The following is a 27,216-nucleotide window of genomic DNA, read 5'->3' as shown; positions in this document are numbered from 1 at the left end:
TTCTGGCATTTGCTACCCCAGCAATTGCATACCACACAGTTCGACACAGCTCCTCCCCTGCATTCACCCCACCTGAGAGTCATCACAATCCCGAGAGCATGTTTTTCCTGCAGTGTTCAGGGCATCCGTGCGGGGCGGGAGGATTATACCTCTGCAGATGCCCGGTATCACACACTGTCGTCTGGTGTGCATTGGCCAGCTAGGCTAATCTCATTGTGTCTTCAGGTACGTCAGATACACACACCTTCCGTCGCAGTGGTTATTAATCTGCCGTTTTCTTAATTGCAATCCGCGGAGTACACGGGCACAGCGTGAGGGGCGCCCAGGGCGGCTGAGAGAGGGTCTGTGTAATTAGGAGCTGATTACAATGGCGGCGGTCTCGCGTCACGTGACCCGGGCCTGTCCGTAATCTCCAGGAAGATAATCGCCACAAATATATCTTGTTTAATCTTCTTTAGGCCGGGCAGGGAGTGTGAAACCAGGGGAGCTGCAGCGGCTGCAGCCACCGAGGGCGACGGGGGAACTATCGGCCTCAGTGTCGGGGGGAAAGGCCGGGGCCCCGGCGGTCGGACTTGGAAAACGTTATGGCCACGGGACGACTGCAGAGAGGGGGCCGTTGCGCATTGTCAATCGAGGAAGACGAGCTAGGGCGCCACGTTTGTGACACACAGGGGCTGGAAAACCCCTAAAAGAAGCTGTACTTGGGGCGACTGCTAGCCAGTACTTTGAGTGACGTGGATGTTTCTGCTTCTGCACGGGTATGGCCAATGTAACCCGCTCAGCCGTTCCTCGGGTCAGCGCCCGGTCTGTGGGAGGAGCCTTGCCTTTGTTGTGACTGGCAGACAGGTACATACTTTGTAAGACATGCATCCCCGGTCCGTCATTGGCCAGTAGCTTGGACGTGACCTGGGTTCTGGTTATGTGACAAGCAGAGGCTTGGAAAGCATTAAGAGGAGTTGCTGCTGAGGAGAACCAATGGGTGTTGGTTGTGCGGAGGACTTGCCTGATTGGTTCGACCTAGGGGACCGGGTTGGCAGCTGTTGCTTAGTGATGCTCAGCCTTCGGTAAGAGTAGGGGAGATCACCCTTGTATCTTTCATTCCAAGTTGGGCACCCTGTCCTCCTTCTCGCAAAAGGAAGCCATGGAGTTCCTTGTTGGAGTTTTGGGGAAAGATATGGCAAATTACATCGAACAACTGAAAAGCTGAAATCTGCAAGTGGTTTGAGGGGAAAGAAAAATATGGTTTGACCTTTTATTGACTGGCTTTGAAGCCTGGATAACTTTTGAATGGAAAATGTTTAGAAGACATACACATTTTTGCTGAAAAATCAGAGTCTTCCGACAAAGATTTGGTCATTCTCCATCTAGAGTTACCATTATAGCGCCTGCTACAGCGCTTTCTCGAAGAAAAATACCCATAGCGCCGGAGCCCAGCCATGCTGTCCTTTCCCAGCCTGAACAGCCTAGGGAGGCTATGTGGCTCGGGGCGCAGCAAGGCGGTGCAATCTAGCAAAAACAAGTCTCTGCCTGGATCCGTCAAGCGCATGTCCATTATCGAGGATGGCGACATCGCAGAGGTCCTTTACCTTATACCCAAGAGCTCAGTTCTGCAGCAGATGCCCTACCTCAACCCTGCTGACTATTACCTCTGCGAAGGCTCCCCGCAAGAGTCTGGTAAGTGCACTATGGGTTTGGATTGCAGTGGGGTGTGTGTGCAAGGTCATCAGCACCCATGTTTCCAGGTTGGGCTTTCCTTTTAAAGCTCTTTGTTACTTTGTTATCTGGTAAATTAGTCAAATTAGCTTGTTTTTTGTAAAGAAATAAAAGACTGCAATGTCCATAATGCATTGCATTGTGAAATAAGAGACCACAATTGGAAATGTAGTATTGCAGTGACACTGAGACATCTAGTTAACCTAAGTGATTAGTTGTGTGTACTAAACAGATAAAAATGCATATTGTACGTCCTAACAGTGAGAGGCAGATTGGACTAAGGAGAAATTGATGTCTCCTACAGGCCAGCAGGGATGATGATGTCTGTCATATTTCAGGAAAAGTAAATACATTTCAGTCGCCAACTCTTCAAGTTAACTTGTTGGAATTTAATATGTCTGTCATGAGTAGTTCAATTTGAGCAAATTGTATTACAAAGAGCTGAAGCTAAAAACATGAAGGTGGATCAGAGGTTACCCCAAAAGAAAAGGGTTCCCATGATATATAGAGTGTAGCGTATGTACTAGACAGGTACAATAATTTCAACACATTCCAATTAGGAGTGTTGTAACTGGCGTAATTCTCTCTAGCTGTAACTAGTGCAAAATTACTCATAATTATGAATAATTGTGTGAATCATAATCCAGCATTTCTCAATTGCGTAATTTCAAAACAGTAATGCATTATTTCTGAAATTACTCCAATTGCTGCGGCATAATTAACATTTTGCCAGACATATTTCTAATAACTATGGCACACATGGAAACGCCTCAGTACTAAAAGGAAAGAGGCAACAATCAGAATGAATTCAATTAAGTGTATGTATGCGTGGATTATAGCAATCTGTCCATTAAAACTTCCTTTTGGGAGCTTCACCAAGGGAACTTGACACAGCCAATGCACACCTGGCTTAGAGTGCAAAATTGTTAACAGTAAACGACAACCTCGTTCTGGTACTTTAATTAGAAACGGTGCAGTAATCATATTCATGTCCCTGGATGGACCCTACCGCAGCAGTGTGTGCTGACTCACATGATGTGTCATGTTAAGCTCGCGAAGGAGGTAATGACACTCTGGAAGTCACGCTTCCCACTGCCGCCTCTCCCTCAACACCCAAGCACTATAGACCACTTCTCTCTGGTTTAACCACAAGTTTAAGGGACCAACATATTATGCATCTCCCCGCTGAAATTAATTGTAGAAAATCTAAACCAAAGGGATAATATTTTTTTAATGATATTTAGGACACCATATTTATGTCAGACGATACTTTGTCCACCTAGTGGGTTCTCTACAGATATCTGCCTCTTCATATTCAGGATACCCGTGGGGTGACAGATACGCGCTATAAAAGACTATAAATACATACATACATACATATCCGTGCCTTCATGTGTGCCAGGTCTGGGGCGTGGTGCGTGCCGGGCTTGGCATTCTATTGCTCATTTAGGCAGAGTCCTAGAGTTTCAAAGCTGGAAGGAAGCCCAAGCTCAGGGGACATAAGAAGCATGCAAGCCAATCCAGTGAGAACATGGACTCAAGCTGTGGGCTCATGCGAATGAATGTTACCACTTCATACAGGTTTTGGAGTGCTGGGGTCTGTAGATCAAATAATATAGCACAATTGCACCCGGCTGCGACTGGCTCCTCCCAGCAGTGTGCGTAGAGTTGCTATACAGAGCAGCGCCTGTATATATGAATGGAGGCCAGAGCAGGTCCATGGAGCCGGTGACTGGAGAGGTCTGCTCTGAGGAGCACTTTTTCAAGGAGGAGTCACTGATGTCAACAGAGTTGCATAGTCTGCGTTTAGCACTTTGCAGACCGCCAAAAGTAAACCTTCCTGATATAACACATTGGGACGGCTTGGTTTGAGGTATTTGCAAATTAAAAGTAAGTAGCTGAGTGACTGACTCATTCTATGTAGATGGATAGAGAGACCTTGACCTCTCTGTAGTAGTTTTCTTATTTGCCTACTAGCGAGAGATGGTCCATTGAAAGAAAGAGAGCTCTTTCCTAGAGGTTGCTATTTCACAATTGGTGTAAAATGTAACAGGCGATGAGAGCCTATTGCACCCGCCCCTTTGGACGCGGGTGATGGGGACACGCATTTAAAACACCTGAGTACTTGTGTATTTCATGGTTCTGAACCCGTAGCCCCACGCAGTTCGTTATTATTGCGCACTGCCATTGGTTAAGAGGCATCAACTTTCAAACAATAAATGCCCTTCCAGGTGTCAGCTAGAAGTAAGTCAACTTATTGGAAGTTTTCTCCTGCCTGTAGTTGAATAGAAATGAATGATGCACCCTTGTCTGTCTCAATGGATGTACCCTTGCATTGTGGTTCCTTGCTACACCCTTTGACTAGAGGTGTTCGGGGTGATGGAACAACTGTTAAAGAATTCCTAAGGGTCACAATGGTTAAAGTTCAGATATAGCGCTTACACGCCAAAGTACAATAGTTCTTGCTGTAGCACGAAACTCATTCAGTACCCTTTGTTGATAATGTTGACATACCAGATGGAATGAGATGCTGCCTTGGGTTGCAGCACTGTAGCTGTTATTACCATGTTCAGGGTGTGGCAGGCTGTGCGCTGACTTACCGGGGAAGGTATGGGAGTAACTCAGAAATGTCACAGCACCTGGAGCCATAAAGGCGCAGGGTACGCGGGCACGGAGTATTTTCACCCTAAAGGCAAGATGACCTGAACCAGGGTCAGACTGGGACAGAAAATAGACCAGGAACCAAAATAACAAGGCAAAAAATGGCCCTCCATTTCCAAACCGGAGCAGTTGTGAACTGACTCGCTGTGTAGTTGTTTTGCACGGTATGGGAGACTGCATGCATTTGTGCTTGCTGCAGGCAACGTTTGTGGTAGAATCAGGGAAATCAACAACGACAAAAGTGGCCTTCCTAGCCATAAAACAGGCCCACGAACAGCCAAAAATAACTGGCTCCCTCACTGACTTGTCAGCCCTTCTGGCTCTGCTAGATTGCCTTGTAGGCCAGTCAGACTCTGCTCTGAACACCACCACATGGTGCTCTGGTGAGCCCTGCACAGGATCTTCAGCCCTAAGCAGCACAAGGAGCACAATAGGGCTGCACCAAGGGTTGGCAAGGACCCCCTCGTCAGAGTACAAGAGCTGTGCACCGTCAGAAGTCTTATAAGGAAAATATATATATTTTCCAGAAAACTGTCTCAAGAATATTGACAAAATATTAAATAAGACCTTCCAAAGTACAGTGAGTGATGCCTTTATTCGCCCATTATACTGCATAGCTCAGAGACCACAAACACCAGAAGGAGGGGGTATTCAGGAACCCACCTCCTGCACAGAGCATAAGCACAGGCATCTGCAGGAGAATGTTCCTTCGTCCTCGGATTCTATGCAGAGCTTAGGCACTGAAGTAATAAGCAAGTACCACCCGTGATTAAATATAACTCAAGCCAATCCTCTCAATGTATTATTCTATCTCCCATTTCGTGAAGTGCTAAATGCTGAATCTCCCCTCTCTCTATATATATGTCTCTCTTCCTGAGTAAGTACTCCTCAGAGCAGCGGGGTGCCGTAGGTTGTCAGTGCAAGTATCCTTCCACTTTTCTTTTAACTTTTTGTGCCTCTAAAAATGACACTAAAATCTGTCTCCCGTGGCAACTGCACCTCTGCCCCTCCCCGCACCCACACACTACACCACTGCCTCAGAGCACGTGGACCTTGCAGCCTCTGCTCTGACCTTCATTCATAAACACTGGTGCTGTTTGGTAGTAACTCTTCTGGGAGGAGTAAGTCGCAGCAGCATGCGTCCTAAAAAGAAGACAGACGCGTTCATTCCCCTGTCCAGCCTCATTCTGAATATTTACTTCACACAGTACAACCTCGACAATCCCTTCAATTAGGTGGCAGGCACGGAACACTGAGAGAGCAAGACTTACACCATGTGGGAGTGTTTGGTGTTTTGAGCTATGCAATACATGTATGTGCCATGCGTAGGTACCATGCCCTCAAAATGCAAGTCATGGGGAGGGGGCCTTAAATGAACTATTGCCCTTGGAAAGAGGGACCGGATGTAGTTCATTTTGGAGTGGGAATTTGTCTTCTGTGCTTTCCAACACAGGATGAAAGGGTGCACCTCATTAATCTTGCATTAATAGGTGGAGCAGGTTGTGTGCAGTTCCTTCTACGCATCATATTATAGCGTGGTATGGTATGGGAGGATGTGTGGGTCTGTGCCTCACATTTGGTGATTTGTAGGATGCTTTATTGGGGAGAATGGTGTTGCATTTCCCAATATACCATATGTAAGAAATTCTCCTTTTCTGCATAGTCCCCCCAGATTTTTGGCCTTTTGCTGGACCCTATATTTTGGCTGGCTTTAGATCTCTGTGCACCTTACCTCTGGCAACCACTGCTCAAGTGCCTGCGTTCCCCTTTAAACATGGTCAAATGGGCATGCTCTTAATTGGTATATTTAACTTGCCTATACATCCTTAGTATATGGTAGAAAATGTACCCAGGGACTGAAAGTTAAATGCCCCTAGAGGACATTAGCACCTATTGTACCATCCACTACAGTGGGAGTGTAAATATGGCTTCAGGCCCACCATTGTAGCCTGACAGTAGTCTGACTGTAGCAGTGTAAAAACTGCAATTCGTACTGTCAAAATGAAACCCTTTTGACAGGTAAGAAAATCCTGTATAAATATAAATATTTTATTTATTTATTTATTTATTTATTTATGAAGTTTTATATAGCGCAAACTTGATCCCGAAGGATATCAGAGCGCTTTACAATTTGAGGCAAAGGTATTCACCCTTGTAGCCAACAAGCATTTGCATAATAGTCAAAAGTCAGACATGTAGAAATCTAATGTTGGCATGTCATTACAGTGAGTAGCATCCAAAAGCTGTTTTCACTGTTGCATGCCTAGTTGTGCTATGTACAACATCTGAGTACAGATCAAAATACCAATGATGCATTTCTAGAATGCAACCATCTAGAAAAATAATTAAATAACTATTTTCAATCATTATTAAACATTCAGTTCAATGGAGTAGGCACAAGTTTTATGAATGTTAAGGTAATGTAACTTTTAGAAAGTCACCTTTTACCTCTCCGAATTTCATTTAGGAATATTTGAACTGGCTCTTCAGCTTCTCACAGCTTGTAATTAGCCTTGAATAGGTGTGAATAGGCCTGCCCTGGTTTCATTCCCTCCAGACACCCACTAGCTGGTTTCTTCCGTTTTATAATGCATAATTAATTTTTAAAAAGTGAACGAATTCAGGAAACTTGATGGAACAACTATGAAATTATGTAACAATTCATAGTTCACAGTTCATAATTATGTAACAAAGATACTGCTTAACCCTCCAACTACATGACTCTGTAATTGTCGGACAACTCTTTACATTAGTGTGCAAACTTTCTTTCAGATGCTTTTATTTGCTGTGAGCAACAATCTTAATTGTAATTTATTCTTTCCTTTTTAAGTTAAAACGTGCCCTTTTCTTCTTAATGAGGATTTACTCTTCCGAGGTGCGATCTGAAACGGCAAACATCAAGTATGTATATAATATGGGAGCGGGCACTGCCCCTGGCTGTGTTATAATAAAATAAGATGTTTGCTGGGATCTACCTGTAATCGTGTGGTTGTAGGTTCAAATCCCGCACAGTTCATACTCTTTTATATTAATTCACTTATACCATGTTAAATGGTGGCATTCCTAGCAACCTAATCACATCTAAAATTACATTATTTATGAGATCACTGTGCATGGTAGCAGGGTGAATCATAGTTAATTTAATCTGGCTACTGAGTTTACAACATTGTGAATGGAGGTCTGTGAGTTATAGTACATTTTGGGCTTTGTACACATTATAACTCTAACTTATTAACTATAACTTTTGAATTTCTCATTTTTGTGTAGTTTAAAATTGTTTTGTATAGAAATGTAAATGAAGCTTTCCTAGCTATAACTATAACTAATTTTGAACATTTGGTGTTTTTATTGAGAGAAAAAACAAAAAAAATATATATATATCCATCACAAAGCTGCACCGATATTGAGGCACCACACACAAGCGTGTTGAACACCTTTTATTTTGGCAAGTTGCAGGGTAATCAGGCTCACTTTCCTCAGCATGGAACAACCAAACATGTTTCGGGCTCGCACAGCCCTTGCTCGGTCTTGCTTATCCCAGCTACCTACTACAGGATTTTAAGAGACTATGGGGAAAGATAACGACATTCCACCTTGGATTAGAATATGCAAAACTACAGCGACCAAGATGCCGCTGCGAGGCACGCCCAGAGGGCGGGACTATCATTCAAAACGCCGCGAGTGCGGTGTGAAACATTGTTGCTGCTTTTTCCCTGTGATACCAGTGAGCAAGGGTTGTGCGAGCCCGAAACATGTTTGGTTCTTCTATGCTGAGGAAAGTGAGCCTGATTACCCTGCAACTTGCCAAAATAAAAGGTGTTCAACACGCTTGTGTGCGGTGCCTCAATATCGGTGCAGCTTAGTGATGGATTCATAGCGGCCTTTGCTCCGGGTCGCGAGGCAACCCCGCTGCGGACAAGCAGCTCCCAGACGCGTCCAAATTTTTAGTGTCCAACGGAACAGCGTGACCAATTTGTGCAAGATCACGAGCAGGGACTCGGTCTTGCTTATCCCAGCTACCTACTACAGGATTTTAAGAGACTATGGGGAAAGATAACGACATTCCACCTTGGATTAGAATATGCAAAACTACAGCGACCAAGATGCCGTTGCGAGGCAAGCCCAGAGGGCGGGGCTATCATTCAAAACGCCGCGAGTGCGGTGTGAAACATTGTTGCTGCTTTTTCCCTGCGATACCAGTAAGCAAGGGCTGTGCGAGCCCGAAACATGTTTGGTTTTTCTATGCTGAGGAAAGTAAGCCTGATTACCCTGCAACTTGCCAAAATTAAAGGTGTTCAACACGCTTGTGTGCGGTGCCTCAATATCGGTGCAGCTTTGTGATGGATATCTAGACTACTATTATAAAGGACGAACTTTGAACCTTTGAGGCGGGTAAACTCGGGAACCACAGCGCCAATCCAAACACCCGATACATAGTTGTAATTGGCAGGGTCTGTAGATGGACATAGGCTATATAAAATAAAAAAATAAACGTTCTTTAAAATATTTACCTAAAAAAAAAGTAGTCCCTTGGAAGTAGCGCCGGCCGGCCGCGACGTGCGTGCTGACATCAGGAGCCAGGGAGGAGCGGCGGACATCAGCGCAGGGAGGAGTGGCGGACAGGCGGGGAGGAGCGGTGGACAGGCGGTGAGGAGCGGTGGAAAGGCGGTGAGGAACGGCGGACAGGCGGTGAGAGCGTTGAGGAGCGGCGAGGAGCGGCGGACAGGCGGGGAGGAGCGGTGAGCGGCGGATGAGGTAGGTGAAATACAAAAGCTAGAGGCGGGGAGGATCGGTGAGCGTAGGTGAAATACAGGCGGGGAGGAGCGGTGAGCGTAGGTGAAATACAGGCGGGGAGGAGCGGTGAGCATTAACTGAAGCAAAAGAGGTAGCAAACGGCAAAAGTGAGTGCATTACAAAAGTTAGAATCGTGAGCCAACAACATGCAAGAGGTAGCAAACGGTGCATTACATGAGGAAAAAGTGGCGGGGAGGAGCGGTGAGCGTAGGTGAAATACAGGCGGGGAGGAGCGGTGAGCATTAAATAAAGCAAAAGAGGTAGCAAACCGTGCATTACAAAAGTGAGAATCGTGATCCAACAAAATACAAGAGCTAGCAAACGGTGCATTACATGAGGAAAAAGTGACACCAGCAGGTTAAAAAAGCGTACAAAGGAAACATAGAGGTATAATACTGCAATATATGAAGAAAGGCTCCGGGGGACCCATGGACATTACAAAAGTGAGTGCATTACAAAAGTGAGAATCATACAAAAGTTAGAATCGTGAGCCAACAACATACAAGAGGTAACAAACAGTGTATTACATGAGGAAAAAGTGGCGGGGAGGAGCGGTGAGCGTAGGTGAAATACAGGCGGGGAGGAGCGGTGAGCATTAAATGAAGCAAAAGAGGTAGCAAACCGTGCATTACAAAAGTGAGAATCGTGAGCCAACAAAATACAAGAGCTAGGAAACGGTGCATTACATGAGGAAAAAGTGACACCAGCAGGTTACAAAAGCGTACAAAGGAAACATAGAGGTATAATACTGCAATATATGAAGGAAGGCTCCGGGGGACCCATGGACATTACAAAAGTGAGTGCATTACAAAAGTGAGAATCATACAAAAGTTAGAATCGTGAGCCAACAACATACAAGAGGTAACAAACGGTGCATTACATGAGGAAAAAGTGGCGGGGAGGAGCGGTGAGCGTAGGTGAAATACAGGCGGGGAGGAGCGGTGAACATTAAATGAAGCAAAAGAGGTAGCAAACCGTTCATTACAAAAGTGAGAATCGTGAGCCAACAAAATACAAGAGCTAGGAAACGGTGCATTACATGAGGAAAAAGTGACACGTGCAGGTTACGAAAGCGTACAAAGGAAACATAGAGGTATAATACTGCAATAGATCCGGGGGACCCACGGACAACGTCGGGGCGGGCGGGGGCCCTAAAGCATGATTGCTCCCGGACAAGGTCGGGACAGGCTGATAGTGTATATATATATATGCATGGTGAACGAAATGTCCTAACATGCATCCAAAAGCTATGGATGTAAAAATGTCTATAAAGGTTAACATGGATCTATAGTATTAGGATGCAAAATCAACAGAACAGTGGATTTATACAGGCTAGAACATATGTCTGGCCCGGGGCCCCACAAATTCTGAAGCTGACACTCCACCCACAGCCTCCAAGGAGACAATTCTCCTGACCAGAACCAGAAGCCATGCTGATCTGAGACAGAGCACTTCTGCTGATGTGGTGTGAAAAGGTCACATCCATCAACCTATCCCAGCAATCATTGGCTTGTCCAACATTGTGCTGTCCTCTTTCCAATCATCTTCAAGATTTAGTCTTCTCCTGCTGGAAGCAGCGGCTGCTTTTCACCACTTTGTCTGCAGTTTGCCCTTACCATCCTGGATGGGAAATTGCTCTGTCCAAGTCGCTGAAATCCGCAGTAAATATTTCACATGCGTGGTCTTACACGGTTTTAAAGGGAGCGTAACTCATTGGTTTCTTGTAAGCTCGTGTCAAGCTGCCATGTGCCTCTGTCAGAATCAGAAGTAATTATCTCTGTTGTAGTGTGGATTTAAAGGTCACTCCTCGATTAGCATAGTGTATGCCGTGCATGTCTCTGTCAGAGGCTTCAGACTCGGTGGGCTCTCCTGGTGATTTTGTTAACAGCATGGCAGCAATGTGTATTTATCACTCCCTAGATAACCACATCGTTTTAGGATTTCAAAAGTTTAGAAAACCCCCCATAATTTTTCTATTAATTAAAGTGCACCGTAATTTTTCCATTAATTAAAGTGCTTGCAATTACTTATCACTTAGAATGAAAGCAAAATTAATAACATAACAAATTAGATGATCCACTGGCCTCAAGGCACAACAAATAAAGGTGCTAATCAAAGGTATCACCAGCTAACTACTTCTTGGGTGGTTCTAATACCAAGCTACACCAAAATAGAGGTGCAATTAATAATGATATTTAGGATTTTCAGCTTTGCACAGTCCTAAATTGTGAATAGGCCCGGGTGTAATTTCAATAAAGCTGATGTAATCCGAGTAATTTTGATAATTTCACGTTACTCTTTGACATAGAATTCCGATAATAATGTGATTACGCCTGCTCGTGTAATTAAGAGTAACTTGGGGGGAAGCAATCCTACCACAAGAGCACATTGCCCGCACTCACTATTTGTGTTCTGCTACATTTAGTGCTCTTTCTTAATGCAAAACACATCCTTGCATCCATTTTGGATGTGTGAGTACATATTGCGCTAAGAAAATAGCACTAGATTCTGGGAGTAAGTTGGAGGGGGGATTCTACCCAAGTAGCACATTAAGGGCCAGATGCAAAATGACCCAGGGCCATGTACAATTCCTAAATAACGAGTCACAATTTAATTGCGACTCGCTATTTCGAAATTGCTAGTCACAATTAGTAAGGGGCGTTCCCTTCGTAATTGAGTCCAGAAATCAATGTATGAATTTTTTGTGACCGCAATTGAGGTTGCAAAGCACTCGCAAATTGCCATCTTCTTCCAGAGGGTGGTATTGCAGTCGCAATTTGTAAGGGGTCCCCAGGGGACCCTTTCCACTTTGAGACTGTCTCTAAAAATATTATTAAGGCCAGGCAGTGGTCACAGGGACTACCACCTGCCCTTAAAAAATTAAACGAAAATGTTAAATTTTTTTTTAATGCATCCTGTTTTCCTTTAAGGAAAACGGGCTGCATTTAAAAACAAGCATTTACAATGCAATAGATCTCGCATTTGTTAATGCTGAAGCTAATGGCATTGAAAATGACAATATTTTTTACTTGTGCTTTATTTGCAGTAGAATAAATATATTTGCATAGTGCTATTAGTATTGGTATGAGCTTGCGACGCTGCAGAACGAGTTAATAGGCAAAAAAAAGCAAGCCTAAAGGAGGGACAGTGTAACAAGTAGAGCTAAGAGACTGTTATGAAGTAGTGGTGGGAGAGCAGTATAGAGAGACTGAATGGATGAGATGGAGAGACTAAAAGGTGAGGATGAAAAGAGGGACTGGCTGAGAAACCGAGAGCCTCTGGTGAAAGGAGGGACAGAATGACGAGCGGAGAGAGAGTCCATGAAGTACAGGAGAGTAGTGCCATTAGAAGACAGTTAAAGGCTGAGGTGAAAGGAGGAGTCCACTAAGAAACTGAGAGCCTCTGGTGAAAGGAGGGACAGAATGACGAGGGGAGAGATAGCCAATGAAGTACCGGAGGGTAGAGCCATTAGAAGACAATCACTCCAGGTTACTGAGCCTGTTCTGCAATTTGTGGGCGTGGCTGAAAATGACTTGTGTCTAATATGGAAGGAAATTACCGGGGGCTATGCCTAGGATCGGCGTGTCTGCATAACGCGCAGCCACTCATACGCCTCCCAAAAATAGACAGGTCTAATGGCACTCGATTTTCAACTCCAAGGCTTGATCAGGGATAGTAGGCGGGGCGGCCAAACGCACAGGGTAAAGAAGTATCGAAAAGCAGTAGATGGGAATGCCATATGTCAGCTGGTACTGACACATAGCGGAAGTGGACATACACAGGTTACTAATTCTGAAGTTTGGATGCAAGGGCACTGTGGTCTCAGAGAACATGGAAATGGCTAACAAAAATGAGGGTCTTTGAGAAGTATACCATCATTATGAATAAACCCATTGTACGCGATCATGGGATGGAACTGTTTTTTTTTTTTTTACTCCAGATGTGGAAAGCGTCTTCGTTCAGAAACTCAATGGAACAAAAATCACACTGTGAAAGCCCTCGCTGTTACCCTACACATTGCTACTTACACCAAACCGCTAAATCTAACACACTTGCCCATTTCCTATCACAAGGTGCGTTTCTTTCTGTTCCCAGGGTGTACAGAGATGTTAAACAAAGCGCATGCTTTATAGTTACAATTATAAACACTGCTGCATCCCTGACTGCTGTCAGTCAGTGAAGTATATCAACTCCATTGTAGCGACACTCTGCTGCGCACTCGAAATTCCAAACATTGCGTTACAGTAAGTGGTGACAAATAAACTCAACAATATCGGAATACCATATACAGGCCTCACGATTCAACAGAACCTTTTGAGTACATGTGGGAGGGGAAATAACCTTAACTGTAACACTCTAGACAGCTCTAAACACTGACTCTGACAGATCCTGGAGTGGTTTAGTAAGACCCCAAAATCCCCATGTAATATTAAAGGAGAGTCCACAAATCACATACTTTGTGCAGCTTGTAGCGTCACGCTCAGGAGGAGGAATGACAGTTATACACGGGCCTTCCAAGCTGGGGTTTCTTGCTTTGTAGGGCACATCAGTGCTACAGATGGCACTGACTGCTACTCTCCCGTACTGCCAAGCCACATGAGCACCCCCTCTTTATTCCACACCCCTCTCTGAGAGAAATATGCCCTTAAAATCCTTCCCACAGGACTGTCCCTCTCCGCCCAAGACTGGAGAGGTTGTACCAGGCCAGCCCAAGCTATGCCGCTGGCCGCGCGACACGAAGGGGAGGTAACGCGAGACAGCGTCCTAGTGACACATGCCTCGCGAGCAGAACGTCACCAGCGCGACAGGCGGGGCGCCGCCCCCCCCCGGACAGGCGGCCAATGCAGGCGCTGCAAGTAGAGGGTAGGTGGGCCCAAGGCCTTTATCTAGGCCAGCCTGGTTTCAACAATCCCTCTTTCCCGCCGCCGTGCTAACCGCTAACGCTGGGACGTACATGTTGTTAGATATGTTAAGACTGAAACTGGTTTAAAAATTACAATTTGTTGAAATTTAACAGATTATAAGGCAGTTTAAAATACACAGATCATAATATTTTATTGTATCTTGTACAACTTTAATAACTAACTACATAAAAACCATTATCGTTTTTGCGTATCTGGGAAATAGAATGTTGTGTGTAAATAGAGTTCTAGTTTGTATGGTCAAAATTTGAAAGATGACGTAAGAACGGGGTATCTGTTTTATGTCAGTTAGAAGTTGGCGGCTGTTGCTGCTGTTGTGCAGGGCTCTGCAACGTGTATCCCGATTTTTGGGATTTAAATGATTTTTATTTAATCTTACAAATTACAAGAACGAAAACGATAATCGCAGCAGTTCATATAGCAAAATATGCCACAGCCGAGACATGGTATCAATAAATTTGTATAGAACTTGGGAATGAATGTTGTAATAGGAACGAAAGGTGGACATGGAGCAGGTAAATTATCATCTGACTGCAACACCACTTTGACCTTTGCTTTTTTCAGTGAATTTCTAAGGTTTTTTTCAATGCAAAGTTAGATATTCTTACCATACCTAACAATAATATCACTTTAACCTTTGTTTTTTCAGTGAATATATATATATGAATGTATGTGTGTGTATATATCTATATATATACACACACACACATACTTACTTCTACGCAGATGCAAAATGTGTTGCTCATAATTGTGCTACAATACTGTGCACAAATAGAGAAAAGCAGTTAATACTCTTTTGTGTTACAGTCATAACTCAAACCATTTTGGAGACAGAAAAAGATGATGAAAATGCAGGGTGGTATGTACAATTGTTAGCTATGCTTGAATTGCCTACATCATGCTTCAAGAATGTAGTTTAGATTCTGCGTCACGTCTTTCATTTCAGATCTTCTTTTTTCATTTTCTAGTGCTGATATAAGCCATTTTTGTCTTTGAATTCAATGTACTTAATTGATCACTAGCAAGCTATGGGCAAGAGTCACCCAATTAAAACTCTCTTCCTTTCCTCGGGTCTCGTTAGAATTATTTAAATCATTTAACCGTTCTATGGCTCAGTGTAAACATACACAGTCTAATAATATATTTGATAGGTGATCAAAGTGAAAGAACTATGAGGATCCATCCACTTATTTTTAACATGTAAACACACATTTGTTCCATATAAATAAGGAAAGGAAGTCAAATGAAGCAAAACTGTCTATATAGGGAGCACAACATCTTTCCTGGAATAGGCCAATGATTGAATAGTTCTACATCTTAAAAGTGATTTCTTCAACAGAGGGGCTAAAAATAAAGTGTACAGGAAGCCTGAATCTCACTGGCACCATGTAACAGCTGGAGCAGGGTAATGGAGTGCTCCATACATTTCTGCATCAAAATATTTATTTCTGCACTAAAATATTAAGCAGGATGCACATGTATTAATCAGAATCTTAGCAAGTGCTTTAGTTACTCATAGTGGAAGACACATATATGTTAACAAATGATACTTATAATAACTGTTTATGGTAACTGTATTTATTTGACGCCATTTTCTCGCCTAATGTTAGCATGACTGTGACTAAGCCTAAAGTCTGACCACATTTTCCCTAAGGTCCTTTTTTCGTGTTCAGAATAAAATATTCTTCTTGACTTGTTCCCATATTTTCTTTCCATTTCTGGTGTCCTATCCACTTTGTTAGTTGGAATATGCTTTTGTTTACGATGAGAACTGATGGATCAGGGCATAGTATTTGAAACTTGGCTGTGGACATGAAGCGCTTGGGGATAGGCGAGAGCCTCCTGTACCAGACAGACCAAACCGTTGATACTTCCAAGGCCGTACAGCTGTGTGCTTCTTTGCTCAGTGATCGGAAAGTGGGAACTTTACTTGCTCCCAGGGAATGTATGATGTTACAACGCATACATTTGCATGCCTTTACAATGAATTTTCTAAAACTACATTTACAACGCATTCCATTACATCGCATTATACCTTTACAAAGCATACCATGTCAACGCATACCATTACATTGCATTTAAGTGTTGGATAGTGTAGGGGTAAAAATTACTATTCTAACTCCAGGGGGTGCAACAGTAGGGTAAGTGTTGGATAGTGTAGGGGTACTCTGCGTTGTAATGGTATGCGTTGTAATGATATGCAATGTAATGCCTGCGTTGTAGTGACATGCGTTGTAGTGTCATGCGTTGTAGAGACATGCAATGTAAAGGTTGCGTTGTAGTAACATGCGTTGTAAAGGATGTTGCGATGTAATGACTGCCTTGTAATTGTAGTGCAATGTGATGACTGCGTTGTAAAGGCTGTTTCCCGCTTCCAGGAGATGCTGTACCACGATTGGTTTAACCAGAGAGAGTTGGTGGGACAAACCTTCCAGAACCTTCTACTGTGTATTAATTGTGTGTCTCTTTAAATAGTTTGGCAGATCCTGAGCTGACTTCAATTTTCTTGATCTCTGCTTATTTCCTCTACTGATAAGCTTCATGCTCAAACTCCTACGCCTATTTCTCCTGAACCATAACCTGGTTCAATAGATGTTGACCCCTTCCTCTTAATTTTCCCTTGCCACTTTCAAATCTTTATTTTGATCAGGGAAGTTTGTTTATGGAACCAATCAGTTTTTTTTTTCGTGCTTTGTATCTTGCTATATTTTGTATCTTCTTTTTCATAATAAATCCAGGTTGCATGATCATATTGCTACACATACTTACTTAATACATTTATTTACTGATTGATTAACTTGCAACTTTGACTAAATTATTAACCCCTTCGCTGCGGCGGCATTTCCGCCGCAGCGCTAGGGGGGGGGGGGCCCGAGCGGCGCTCGCATGCTCGTGACGGAGCCGCTCTATCACGAGCTGTGGTTGCGCTGTGCTCATGACGGAGCGGTTCCGTCATGGCCCCCCCGCTTAATAGAACGCGCCGCGCAGGCGCGAAATCATCGCCGCGCAGGCGCGGCGGCAGGGCCATGACGGAACCACTCCGTCATGAGCACAGCTCAGCCGATGCTCATGACGGAGCGGCTCCTTCATGAGCATGGGAGGGGTTAAGAAACCTTTACGGTTTGGACACCATTCTCTCTTCCGTTGTTGTGGAGCCAAACTCATTTTGCTGAAATGGAAATATTGTGCTGACACTAGCTCCTTTCATCCATTTTTTTTCGACAATCAAAGGTCCATATGACCAGTGGTGTAATTTATTAGATGACTATACTAGAATATAGAGGTACAAGAAAGTGTGTTGGATCATATCCTTCCTTCCGTCCATCTGGTCATTTGTCGCCTTGTTTTACATTCTAATATAATTTCTGCAGGAGAGAGAGACTCTACAGTGTACCTGCATGAGTTAAGGATTAGTCATAGAAATATAGATTGAAAAACTAGTTAAAGACTGCGGGTCCCAACTAGTTTCCCATTTTGTGCCTGTTCTTGATAGAAAAGCCATGGTTGACCTTGTGCTTTACTTTTGCTTTCTCGGTAGAATTGTTACCAATGTTGTTTATAAAAGCACTTTATATCACTGCTGATGATAGGCTGTAATGTACAATTTTTACTCTTTCCATGAAGACATTTTAAAATTTTCTTCCACTTTTAAACCTGAGTTAAGTTCAAATAGCTTTGTGAGTTAGGCCTTTTGTCTTTTCCTCTAGTCTTATTTAGTTTGGTGTTGTCATCTCAGCACACACACCCTTTCACTGAAAAGTGCACCTTCAAATGTGGAGGGACATTTCCAAGCCAATCTCGAAGGTGTCTTACACAACAAATAACCAATGTCTTCAGTGCGTTGCTGGGCCTCCAGTGTCACTATTTGAATTCTGCAAGAAGCTGAAGACCAGGTTTTTCGAGTAGTACCATTAGGCCCTAGGTGTGCCTAGACTCACATCACATCCACCACCCACCAATCACATCCAGGGAAAGTGCAAACATTCAATCCCTCCTGAGCAGAAGACCACTTTTGTCCCTGTGCCTCACTATCCTGGCCGAGGTCACCACAAAAGCACCACTCTTAGGGATGTTATCATATCCACACGCTCTCTTTGTAATGTTTGGTTTTAGTAATAGTTTCAGTTTGTATTGGTTCCTATTAAAGTTTTGCTTGCACTTAGCTCATTTTCTTGTTGTAGTACTTTTGTCATACAGTTATTTTTAATTGTCATTCATTTTAGCAGTAGTAGCATTGTTTATTTCAGATTAAAAATCCATGAAACATTCTGAAAAACATAGCAGCTAGCTCATAACAAAAAAAGTTTAGAAAGAAAAGTAAATATGTAATAATTAAAATAAAAATTCCGTCCTTTCAAATCAATCAGCTGTAACAGCTTGCTCATGCTGACAGTTCTAATGTAATAAATGTTCCATTGCCTAAAATTCTCCTTCCTTCTGTTAAAAACAGACAAATAACCGTAAATGCTAAGAGGCATTTGCCCGTAATTGCCAAGAGGCATTTGTGTACCTCTAATTGTTGTGTTTGTAGTAAAGGAGTTAATTTCAGGAGCAGCTCCTCCATTGGAGCAAAGGAGCGTCACCCCACTTAAATCACCCCACTTAAATGCCACCAAAACACCCAGAGATGAAAAATAAAAAGGTAATTTATCACCCTTTTATTTTTCATCATACCGCCCCGAACTGAATGTCAGGATAGGGCGGGGCCTGCTGAGAGACAGCAGGGAGGAGCGGTGGGCAGAGAGCTGCCTGGGCACATCTCTCTATGGCTGGCCGTTTTGTGATGACCAGCCAGACTTGTGCACTTTAAACCTCTCAACCCAGCTGTCTTGAGACTTGCAGGCCTCCAGTGTGCTGGGGAGTACCGAGAGAGGGGGCACCCGCCAATCAGAGCGCTGTGCTTACGCTGTTTAACAGCATGTGAGCAGCGCCAGGATAGGTCAAGGGATTTTGCTGGGGCCCTCATGCAGTCTCAGCAGAAGAGGTCCAGAGCGAGGAGGAAGTTGTGTCGTTTGGATTTAGTAGTTCATGTTTTTGTTCTATTTGCGTGTGTGTGTGTGCGTGCACCCACTTATTTACCCTCCCATCCCCCCTCCAGTAGAATCCAGCTGCCACTGGTTATCTTTTTTAAGGTGACTTCATTGAGTGCTTTAGGTTTGTGAGGAAACTCTTGCCCAATTTATGATTGCTATGATCTTTAGTAAAGGGTTGGTCTAGACAGCAGATGTTGTCATGAAATTGTTGACAACCAGAAATATATATCAACTAGGGTTCCTAGGCATGACTACTGCTACTGTGACATTCCATTTGGTGCCCCTGGCTCTACTTTTCCTGACCCTTTTCTCGCAGGCCATGAATGTAGTATCCGGAACACAAGATAAATGGGGTTCAGAGGTGTGGTTACTCTCTGTAGTTTCCATATTCAGGGTTCTAAGGCCCTTCGTCAGTTTCTGTGGTTTTCATAATCAGGGCTTTAGGGCTCTCCCTACTTTCTGTGTTTTCCATAATAAACGTTATGAGACCCCTGTTTAGTTGCTGGAGTCCCCACTCTTGTTCTTTCTCATTGAAGAAGAGTGTTGAGGGGCGAAGGGTGATTTATCTGTGTGTTATATCACATGTGCTTCTCCTGGTCTTCCGGTTAACGCCCGCGAGTGCTAACTCCGTAGGGTGTTAGTGTGGCGACTGGTCATCTTTGATGAGAAGAAAGTGAGTTCAAATTTTGACGTGTCCCTTTTGCCAGGTGTGATAATCTCGAGCAGTTCAACGCTGCTGTGTGTGCTTTTCATGCCATATGTTTTTTTAGTATCTAAAACTGGCTTACATTCTTCCTAATTAGTTTGGGGATAGTTGATTGGTTTAGTGTAATCTGCATTATTGACCAGGGCTTCTGTCTTCTCAATTCACCCATGTGCAGCTCTCAATCATCTTATAAACTCTTTGTTGATCGTTTAATCCAATAATTCAGCAGGCCTGTCGCCTTTCTTGATAACGGGGCATCATTAGAGGCTGGATAGAGCCTAGCCGCCTGGCAGCGGCACCGTTCTACTGCGTCACGCGCCTCGCGTGCCTGGCTGGTACCTTAGTCCTGTGCTGAAATGAGAATCTGTGGTCTAACCCAAGTACTGTGCTATAACTCAGGTTCGGTGTTCTAACAAAAGTGGTCTGCACTACTGCAGTACGATAATGAGATCTTTACGCCATGTGCAGGTCACTGGAATAATGCCCAGCCACGCTAACTCAGTGTATCCTTATTCCAGTGCCACTAAAATGAGCTCATGGAATTGGGTAATAGTAAGACTTGTTTTTTATAACACTGTATAAAGGTATAGCCTTTTTGGTAAGCACTACATATAAACAAACAGTGAAATTGTGGTTTTGGTTGTTATTTCACGTTATTTTTTATTATATTTTTCTTTGTGTTCGATTGGTGTAGATAATTATTTTTCCTTACTTTGAAAATGTGTTATTTAACATCCTATGTGAGAAAATCAATAGCATGCGAAATTTTGATTTATTAATAAATGTATGAAAACATAATGAGCAATCATCTACGTTTTTTGAAGTCACACTGACTCATTTACTAGTTTCTGTCTCTGAAAAAACTATAATATCAGATCAATGTAACAACTCTTTTTCCTAAATTGGCCATGGCGGGTTCTTTCAGTAACATGTAAGCTACAAAATAAGTACATATATCTCATTTAATTCCTTCCCCACTAGATCGCAGTTACCATAATGCTAAGCATAATAATAGTTTTGCCCAGGGGTAAAAACAGTGTGGACTTTAAACAGAGATATTAAATCAGAAAAGAACAAAGAAGGTATATCAATGCATAGTTAAGTATAATAAACTTTTGCTAATCCTCCCTTGAAGATATTTTGCTTAGAGGGCAATAGTTTTTGTATGTGTAAATTATGTCAAACAATATATCCCAACAAAGGACTTACTTGAAAAACTATAGCTCAATATAAAATCACATAAGGGATTTTGAAAATAGAAGTCCCTATTTTCCTTTCAATAATATTCTATTTCTTTATAACAGTAGTTAGTATTCAATGTTATTCCACAAAAAACAATAGGGGCATAATTTACAGAAATAATTAGTTATATCAAGTAAAATTCATCTATTTCTTATTTCCAAATGTATACAAATACACGCGCTGTATAGGGCCTAACGATAAATAATGCCACCACAAAGAACACATTATAAAATATAAAAATCAACCAAAAACATGTCTATATCCCTTCTACTGCTCTATTTCATATAATTATAAAGTGTGATCATTTTCCTATCTAAACTGTAGGGGGACGGTGTTCATTTTCAGCACATGGATTCCAATATTTCAGTCTCTCCTCTCACCAAACAAGCCTGTGACCATCATCAAGAAACGTGTCAAGCCGTATTCCTTGGTCCATTGAGTTATAAACAAAATAAACATATTTTGGTGTTTACTTATCCTATGCTGGTGACATATCAGTCAAAATATGGGTGTATCACCCCCGTTCGTATTACAGGAGATTACTTGAATTGTAATATACAAATTAACAATTGATTATACAATTTATTCTCACAGACAGCCGTTCAATAATTAGATACATATATTTGTCCTAGTTCACATTTTATGGTTATTTCTTTTTTCGTGCTTAAGACATCATAGGTTTCAGCCAAGCACAGCTAGCATCCCATGTTTACTACAGTAAGGAAAAGAGAACACAAGTTTGATGAATACCAAAATGAAACATCCCTTTTGTTAACTCTAACCCTAGCCCTAGCCCTAGCCTTAACTCTGACTCTTATGTGACCCCTACCCTTGCCTTTTCCTCACTCCTAATTCTTATTCATACCCCAGCCCTATTAACCATTCATATGCACTTAAGTAACAGCAAAAAAATGTAACTCAATATTCAATCTTGCCTAAATTAACAAGCATTTGCAACTTCAATAGGTTTCGCCTATGGGAGAGCAATTGACTTTGCCAGTGTGTTTTAGCCATGTTGTACAGCTGCGTGACTTCTATTTAGCATGGCTAAAAGTAAGAGGAGTCGGGGGGTAGATTGGAGTGGGGTGGGGTAGGGGTAGATTGCAGTGTGGTAGATTGGGGTGGGTAGATTGGGGAAAGATTGTGGTGGGGTAGGCTGGGGTAGATTGGGTTGGAGGAGAATGGGGTGGGGTAGATTAGGGCCGATTGAGGTGGGAAAAATTGGGTTGGGGAATATGGGGTGAAGGTGATTGGGTGGGGGTGATGGGGGCTGATTGCAGTAGATTGGGAGCGGGCTGGCTGGGGCAGTTTGTGGTGGAATACTTTGGGGCAGGTTTGGGTAGATTGGTGTGTGGTACATTTGAGTGTGGTAGATTGGGGTGGGTAGATTGGAGTGGGGTAGATTGGAGTAAATTGGTGGGGTAGATTAGGGGGGCATTCGAGTGCAGTAGATTGGGGTAGATTGAAATGGGGTAGAATGGAGACAGGTAGGTTGACATAGATTAGTGTAGGACAGATTGGGTACATTGGAGTAGATTGGAGTGGGGTAGATTGTTGTAAAATATATTGGGAAATTGAAGTGGGGTAGATTGGAGTGGGGTAGAGTGTTGTAAAATAGTTTGGAGCTTGGTAGAGTTGGTAGATTGGGGTACAATGGACTGAGGTATATTGTAGTAGATTGGAGTGTGGTAGATTGGGTTAAATTGGAGAGGGGAACACAGGAATGGGTTAGAATGGAGTGGGTCGTTTAGGATAGATTAAAGTGGGGTAGTTTGGGTAGATGGAAGTGGGGTAGATTGGGTGTGGTAGATTGGGGTGGGGTTTATTGGTAGATTGGATTGGGGTCGTTTGGGGTAGATCGTGGTTTGGTAGATTGCGGTGAAGTAGATTGGGGTAGATGGAGGTGGGGTAGATTGGGATGAGGCAGATTAGGGAGGGCAGATTTGGGTGGGATAGAATGTGCTGGGAATAATGAGGTAGATTGGGGTGGGGCAAATTGTGCCAGATTGGGTGAGAGTGGATTGGGATGGGGTAGAATGGAGTGGGGTAGATTGGGATAGGATGGGTAGGGTAGATTGAAGTGCGGTACATTCGAGTGGGAATGATTGTACTAGATTGGAGTGGGATAGATTGGGGCAGATTGGATTAGGGTAGTTTGAGGTAGATTGGAGTGAGGGTAAATTGGAGGAGGTAGATTGGGATAAATTGGAATTGAGTAGAGAGGGGTAGATTGGCGTGGGGTAGGGAGGTGTAGATTGGGGTAGATACAGAGTGAGGTAGATTGTGGTATGTTGTAGAGGAGTGCTGGCATAGGTCATTCCACACCCTTCCGAAGGGAGGGTGTGGATTGATATCACATGCACATCCCATGCACCAGAATGAATAAGGAGAACGGAAACACGAAATACCACATTGAGATGGAAGAGGGGCTCTTCTTATCAAACCTCTGGAAAATCTAGGCATCTGTGATAGTGTTAGAATATAGGAAGCTAGACTCTGAGACAAGGACTTAGAAATTCCACGAGCCAGAGGGAGCACTCTGAAAACACGGGACAGCAATGTGGCTAATCGATTCGATAGCCATTAATCACTACAGATGATGGATAGGCTCTTGGGGCCGGGAGAGGTGGAGGGAGGTGTTGGATTCTTGTCATTTACTAGTAGTTTACTGACCTTCATTGTTGTTAATGAGGGTAGCATGTGACGTCTTGTGGCTCAGTAGTTGAGGCAGTGCCTTTTTCTGCTTTAACATGGCGGGCCTTTTGACTCATCATTGAAGTTGGCTCCCTTAATAACTAAAAATGACGGTGGGCCTCACATAGCCAAAGGGTATTGAACTCAGGTCTCATCTATTAGGCTGTTTTAGAGTTTGGAGGAGATGGTACTCCATCGCAATGGAGCACCCTCAGCTAAACTGAAGGTCCACCCACCTGATTTACTGTCAGTCAAACCTTAATTACGTCAGTGACTATGTCTTCTCCATTGCTGACATACTCCTCCAACAGCCCAAAGGAGTAAGGGCCATCAAAGGTTTGGCCATTCAACTTCCAGCTTTATTTAGAGTGGGCAGTCAAATGGATGGTTTTTACTCACCCTTTCTCCCATGAAAAATGTGGCAGTAAAGGACAATAAAAATGTTGAACTGACCCCTCTAAAAGTAGAAAACTCCCATGATGTTGGGGGTCATTAGTCTTTTTTTTTCCTCCAAAACAAAATTCCACCATGTGATTTTGTATTTATTCAACAATTTTGTTTATTAAAGCCCAAACATACCAATACACAGCGGTTCGCCTACAACCAAAGGCCGGTAGTATTTGATAAAAAATAAATGGCTCTTATCACAGCTTTCCACCTACAACCCTTGGGCCGGCAGCGTACACCAGGAAATTTTAAGCAAACAAAGAATAGCCAGTCAAACAAACCCCCAACTCCCCACTTCTTTGTAAATACAGCAATGATGTGATCAGTAATGCTGACTTTACAATATCGCATGGTAGAGGAAGCAGTAGCGACTGCTACCTGACGGGAATGGTAGGGTGGGGGTAGGGGTGCGGAGGGAAAGAAAAAAATGAAGAAAAAAACCAGTTACCCGTGCCAGCTGGCCGCTGTCTCCTTCCTTCATCCTCTTCTTCCTGTCTCGCCAGCAACAGGAAGCACCCGGGCTCCCAGGCTCCCCTTAGCCAATTACAACACTGCAATGCAGTGTTGTGATTGGTCTGAGCACCGTGGTTCGGCGCTCAGGTGAGGAATGGGAGGCTTTGCATGTTAATCACCAAGCTGTGTAAAGCAAGCCTAGTGAGCTGGCCCAGCAGTCATATGCACTTAATGAGTGTAAACCACTCCTCTCCCTGATCTGGCCAGCCCCGCCCGAGAACCACTGACTCAATAGGAAAAATAAAAGGATTATATCGATACTTTATTATAATTTTATTTTTCCTTTTGAGCAGTGGGGCAACGCTCCACTGCCTTAGCGGAGGAGCCGCCACTGAGAGGAAGGGAAGATGGTAGGAGTCCAAGTGGTGCCAAGCTGTCTGTGGGGGTCTTGTAGGGGATCAAGCGGTGCAGTCGTAGGTAGGCTGGGCTCGTCATTTCTCGGAACTCAGAGGAAAGAATTTGAATGAAGGGTGCCCACATGTCAGAATAAGAGGTTTGGCCCAGATCCACTGGCAAACCAAGTTTCTCCATCCCCAGGATGAACCAGAGTTTGCGTAGCCAGTAAGTGTGGTTGGGAGTCTTATCAGTGCCCCAGAGCGATAGAATCACCTTATGAGCTTCCCCAAGGCTAGGGTCCTTTGCCTTCCCCTGTTAAAGCAGAGTGGATAGGTTAAGGGGTTTGGGAATCCAAGGATAGAGTCGGCTGGGAACCTTGGGATTGAAGTGATAAAGGCCGAGTCAATATCAGTTAGTATTTGATCCGAGTTTCGACAGTGCCATAAAAAATTTAGTAGAATCCCAGTTTCCCACAACCCCCGCCAGCATTTTTTTGAGCGTCCTGCATTCCATTTGTGAAGTCTCGCTGGGGTCAGGTACCAGTAAGAAACAATTGTATAGGCAGTCTCAGTGCTGGCCATTTTATGTGCTGTGTGATGTTCTCTGAAAAAGATATCCTCCTATCCCTTCGAAGTAAGGGATCCCCCAAACTCTGCCTCTCATCTTGACTGCCCTTTGGATTTAGCTGGGCAAGGCTCAATGCCTAGCATGGCATACATTTCAGTTATGAGGTGCTTACAGTCAGTTTTAAGGAGCATCCATTTCTCGAAAGGGGTCATAGGTTGTCCAGCCCCCCTGCCTGTTCTCTTGACTCAGCACCCAATGTCGCAATTGTAAATATTTTATGCGTTCAGAGTCTGCTAAGGAATAATCAGCTTTGAGCTGATAAAAGGGAATAAGCGCTTGTGTATCAAAGAGGCATCCTATCGTTTACAACCTACTTTGTGCCAGTGCCTGAAGGTTTCTGATTCCACCCCTGGGGTAAGATCTGGGTTGGCAACAATTGGGGTCATGGGAAGGGGAAAGTCATCAGACCTGCCTGAGCACTACTGTAGCGGCTGCTACCGGTTGTCAGTGGTGGAGTGGGGCATGGCAGGGCAGGGAGAGGTGCTTTAAAAAAAAAAGAAAAAAGGAAAAATGAAAAAGAAAACAAACTTACTTTACCGGCTGCCGCCTCTACTCCGCCCCTCTTCAAAAATGCAGGAACAAGAAGCACCCAGGCTTCCAGACTCCTCTAGCAAATCACCCTTTGGGGATCGGTCTGAGCACCGAACTATGGCGCTCAGACAGGAAATGGAATCCTGGGCATGTTCCTCCACAGGCTGTGCATTACAGCCTGATGGGGAACATGCACAGTGCCCATGACTCTTTGGCCAGCACGAGATGGCCAGCCACACCTTCATGCGCACTTGGGGAGTGCCTACCACTCCTCCCCCGCTCTTTGGGCAGCCCAGCCCAACCCTGCCCCTCCCCTGGATCTCCACTAGGGAAAAATAAAATGATAATAACCTGGCATTATTAGCATTTTTTTTCTTGTGGACAATGCTCTTCCACCTTAGCGGAGGAGCTGCCACTGCTGATTCCCATACTTTGAGTGTGGAGCTCATTACCAGTGAGGAGTGGAGTCCCCAAGCTCTAGGTTCACGTGGGAGCCAGACGTTTTTCCATATGTTGGAACCAGCAATTGCTTGAGCTATGAAGGACCAATGTTTAGGTCTCGCCTGTCGATGCGCATGCGCATCGAGCTTGCGAGACTATGGGGGCTTAAACACTCTTTAACCAACTTGCAAGGAATCGTGGCGATTCCTTGCAGTGCCCGTGAAATTCAAGCTCAATGCGCATGCGCATTGAGCTTAAAAGCGCGTGCACATGCCCCCAGCCGCCTGCACCCTCTCCCCGCTCCGCCCCCTCCCCTGCCCGCCGCGTCGCATTTCTCCTCCCCCCTCCCCTTCTCCGTCTTGTCTCTTTTGGGCCCCCTCCTCCTCCTACTCTCCTCCCCCCTCCTCCTCCTACTCTCCTCCCCACTCTCTCTCTCACAGCCTCCCCCAGCTCCGCCCCCTCACTTCTTGGTTGCACGGCCGCTAGGCCGTGCCTCCCCTACTCTCCTCCCCCCTCCTCCTCCTCCTACTCTCCTCCCCCCTCCTAGTGCGTTAAA

The 27,216-nt window shown here is 44.1% G+C and overlaps 1 protein-coding gene across 16 annotated transcripts in view; it reads left to right on the top strand.

The window, feature by feature from the left end:
• ABLIM1 (actin binding LIM protein 1) overlaps nt 1-27,216 on the top strand; it is an 899,845-nt gene that overhangs the window by 250,541 nt on the left and 622,088 nt on the right. For 4 of the 16 annotated variants that reach the window (XM_086922894.1, XM_086922885.1, XM_086922887.1 and 1 more), the window contains exon 1: nt 1,324-1,674. The exons of 2 other annotated variants lie outside the window; for them this stretch is intronic. In XM_086922894.1, the coding sequence (XP_086779020.1) occupies nt 1,437-1,674 (238 nt within the window). In that variant the 5' untranslated portion in view covers nt 1,324-1,436. Of the gene's footprint in view, nt 1-1,317; nt 1,675-27,216 lie in introns of those variants that run through there. 10 more of the 16 variants (XM_086922895.1, XM_086922881.1, XM_086922886.1 and 7 more) reach the window with 8 other exon arrangements.

Source organism: Lissotriton vulgaris, chromosome 5 (assembly GCF_964263255.1).
Source record: "Lissotriton vulgaris chromosome 5, aLisVul1.2, whole genome shotgun sequence".
Lineage (NCBI taxonomy): Eukaryota > Metazoa > Chordata > Amphibia > Caudata > Salamandridae > Lissotriton > Lissotriton vulgaris.
Note: the sequence above shows the minus strand (reverse complement) of the source record. Positions and strands in the feature narration are given on the sequence as shown.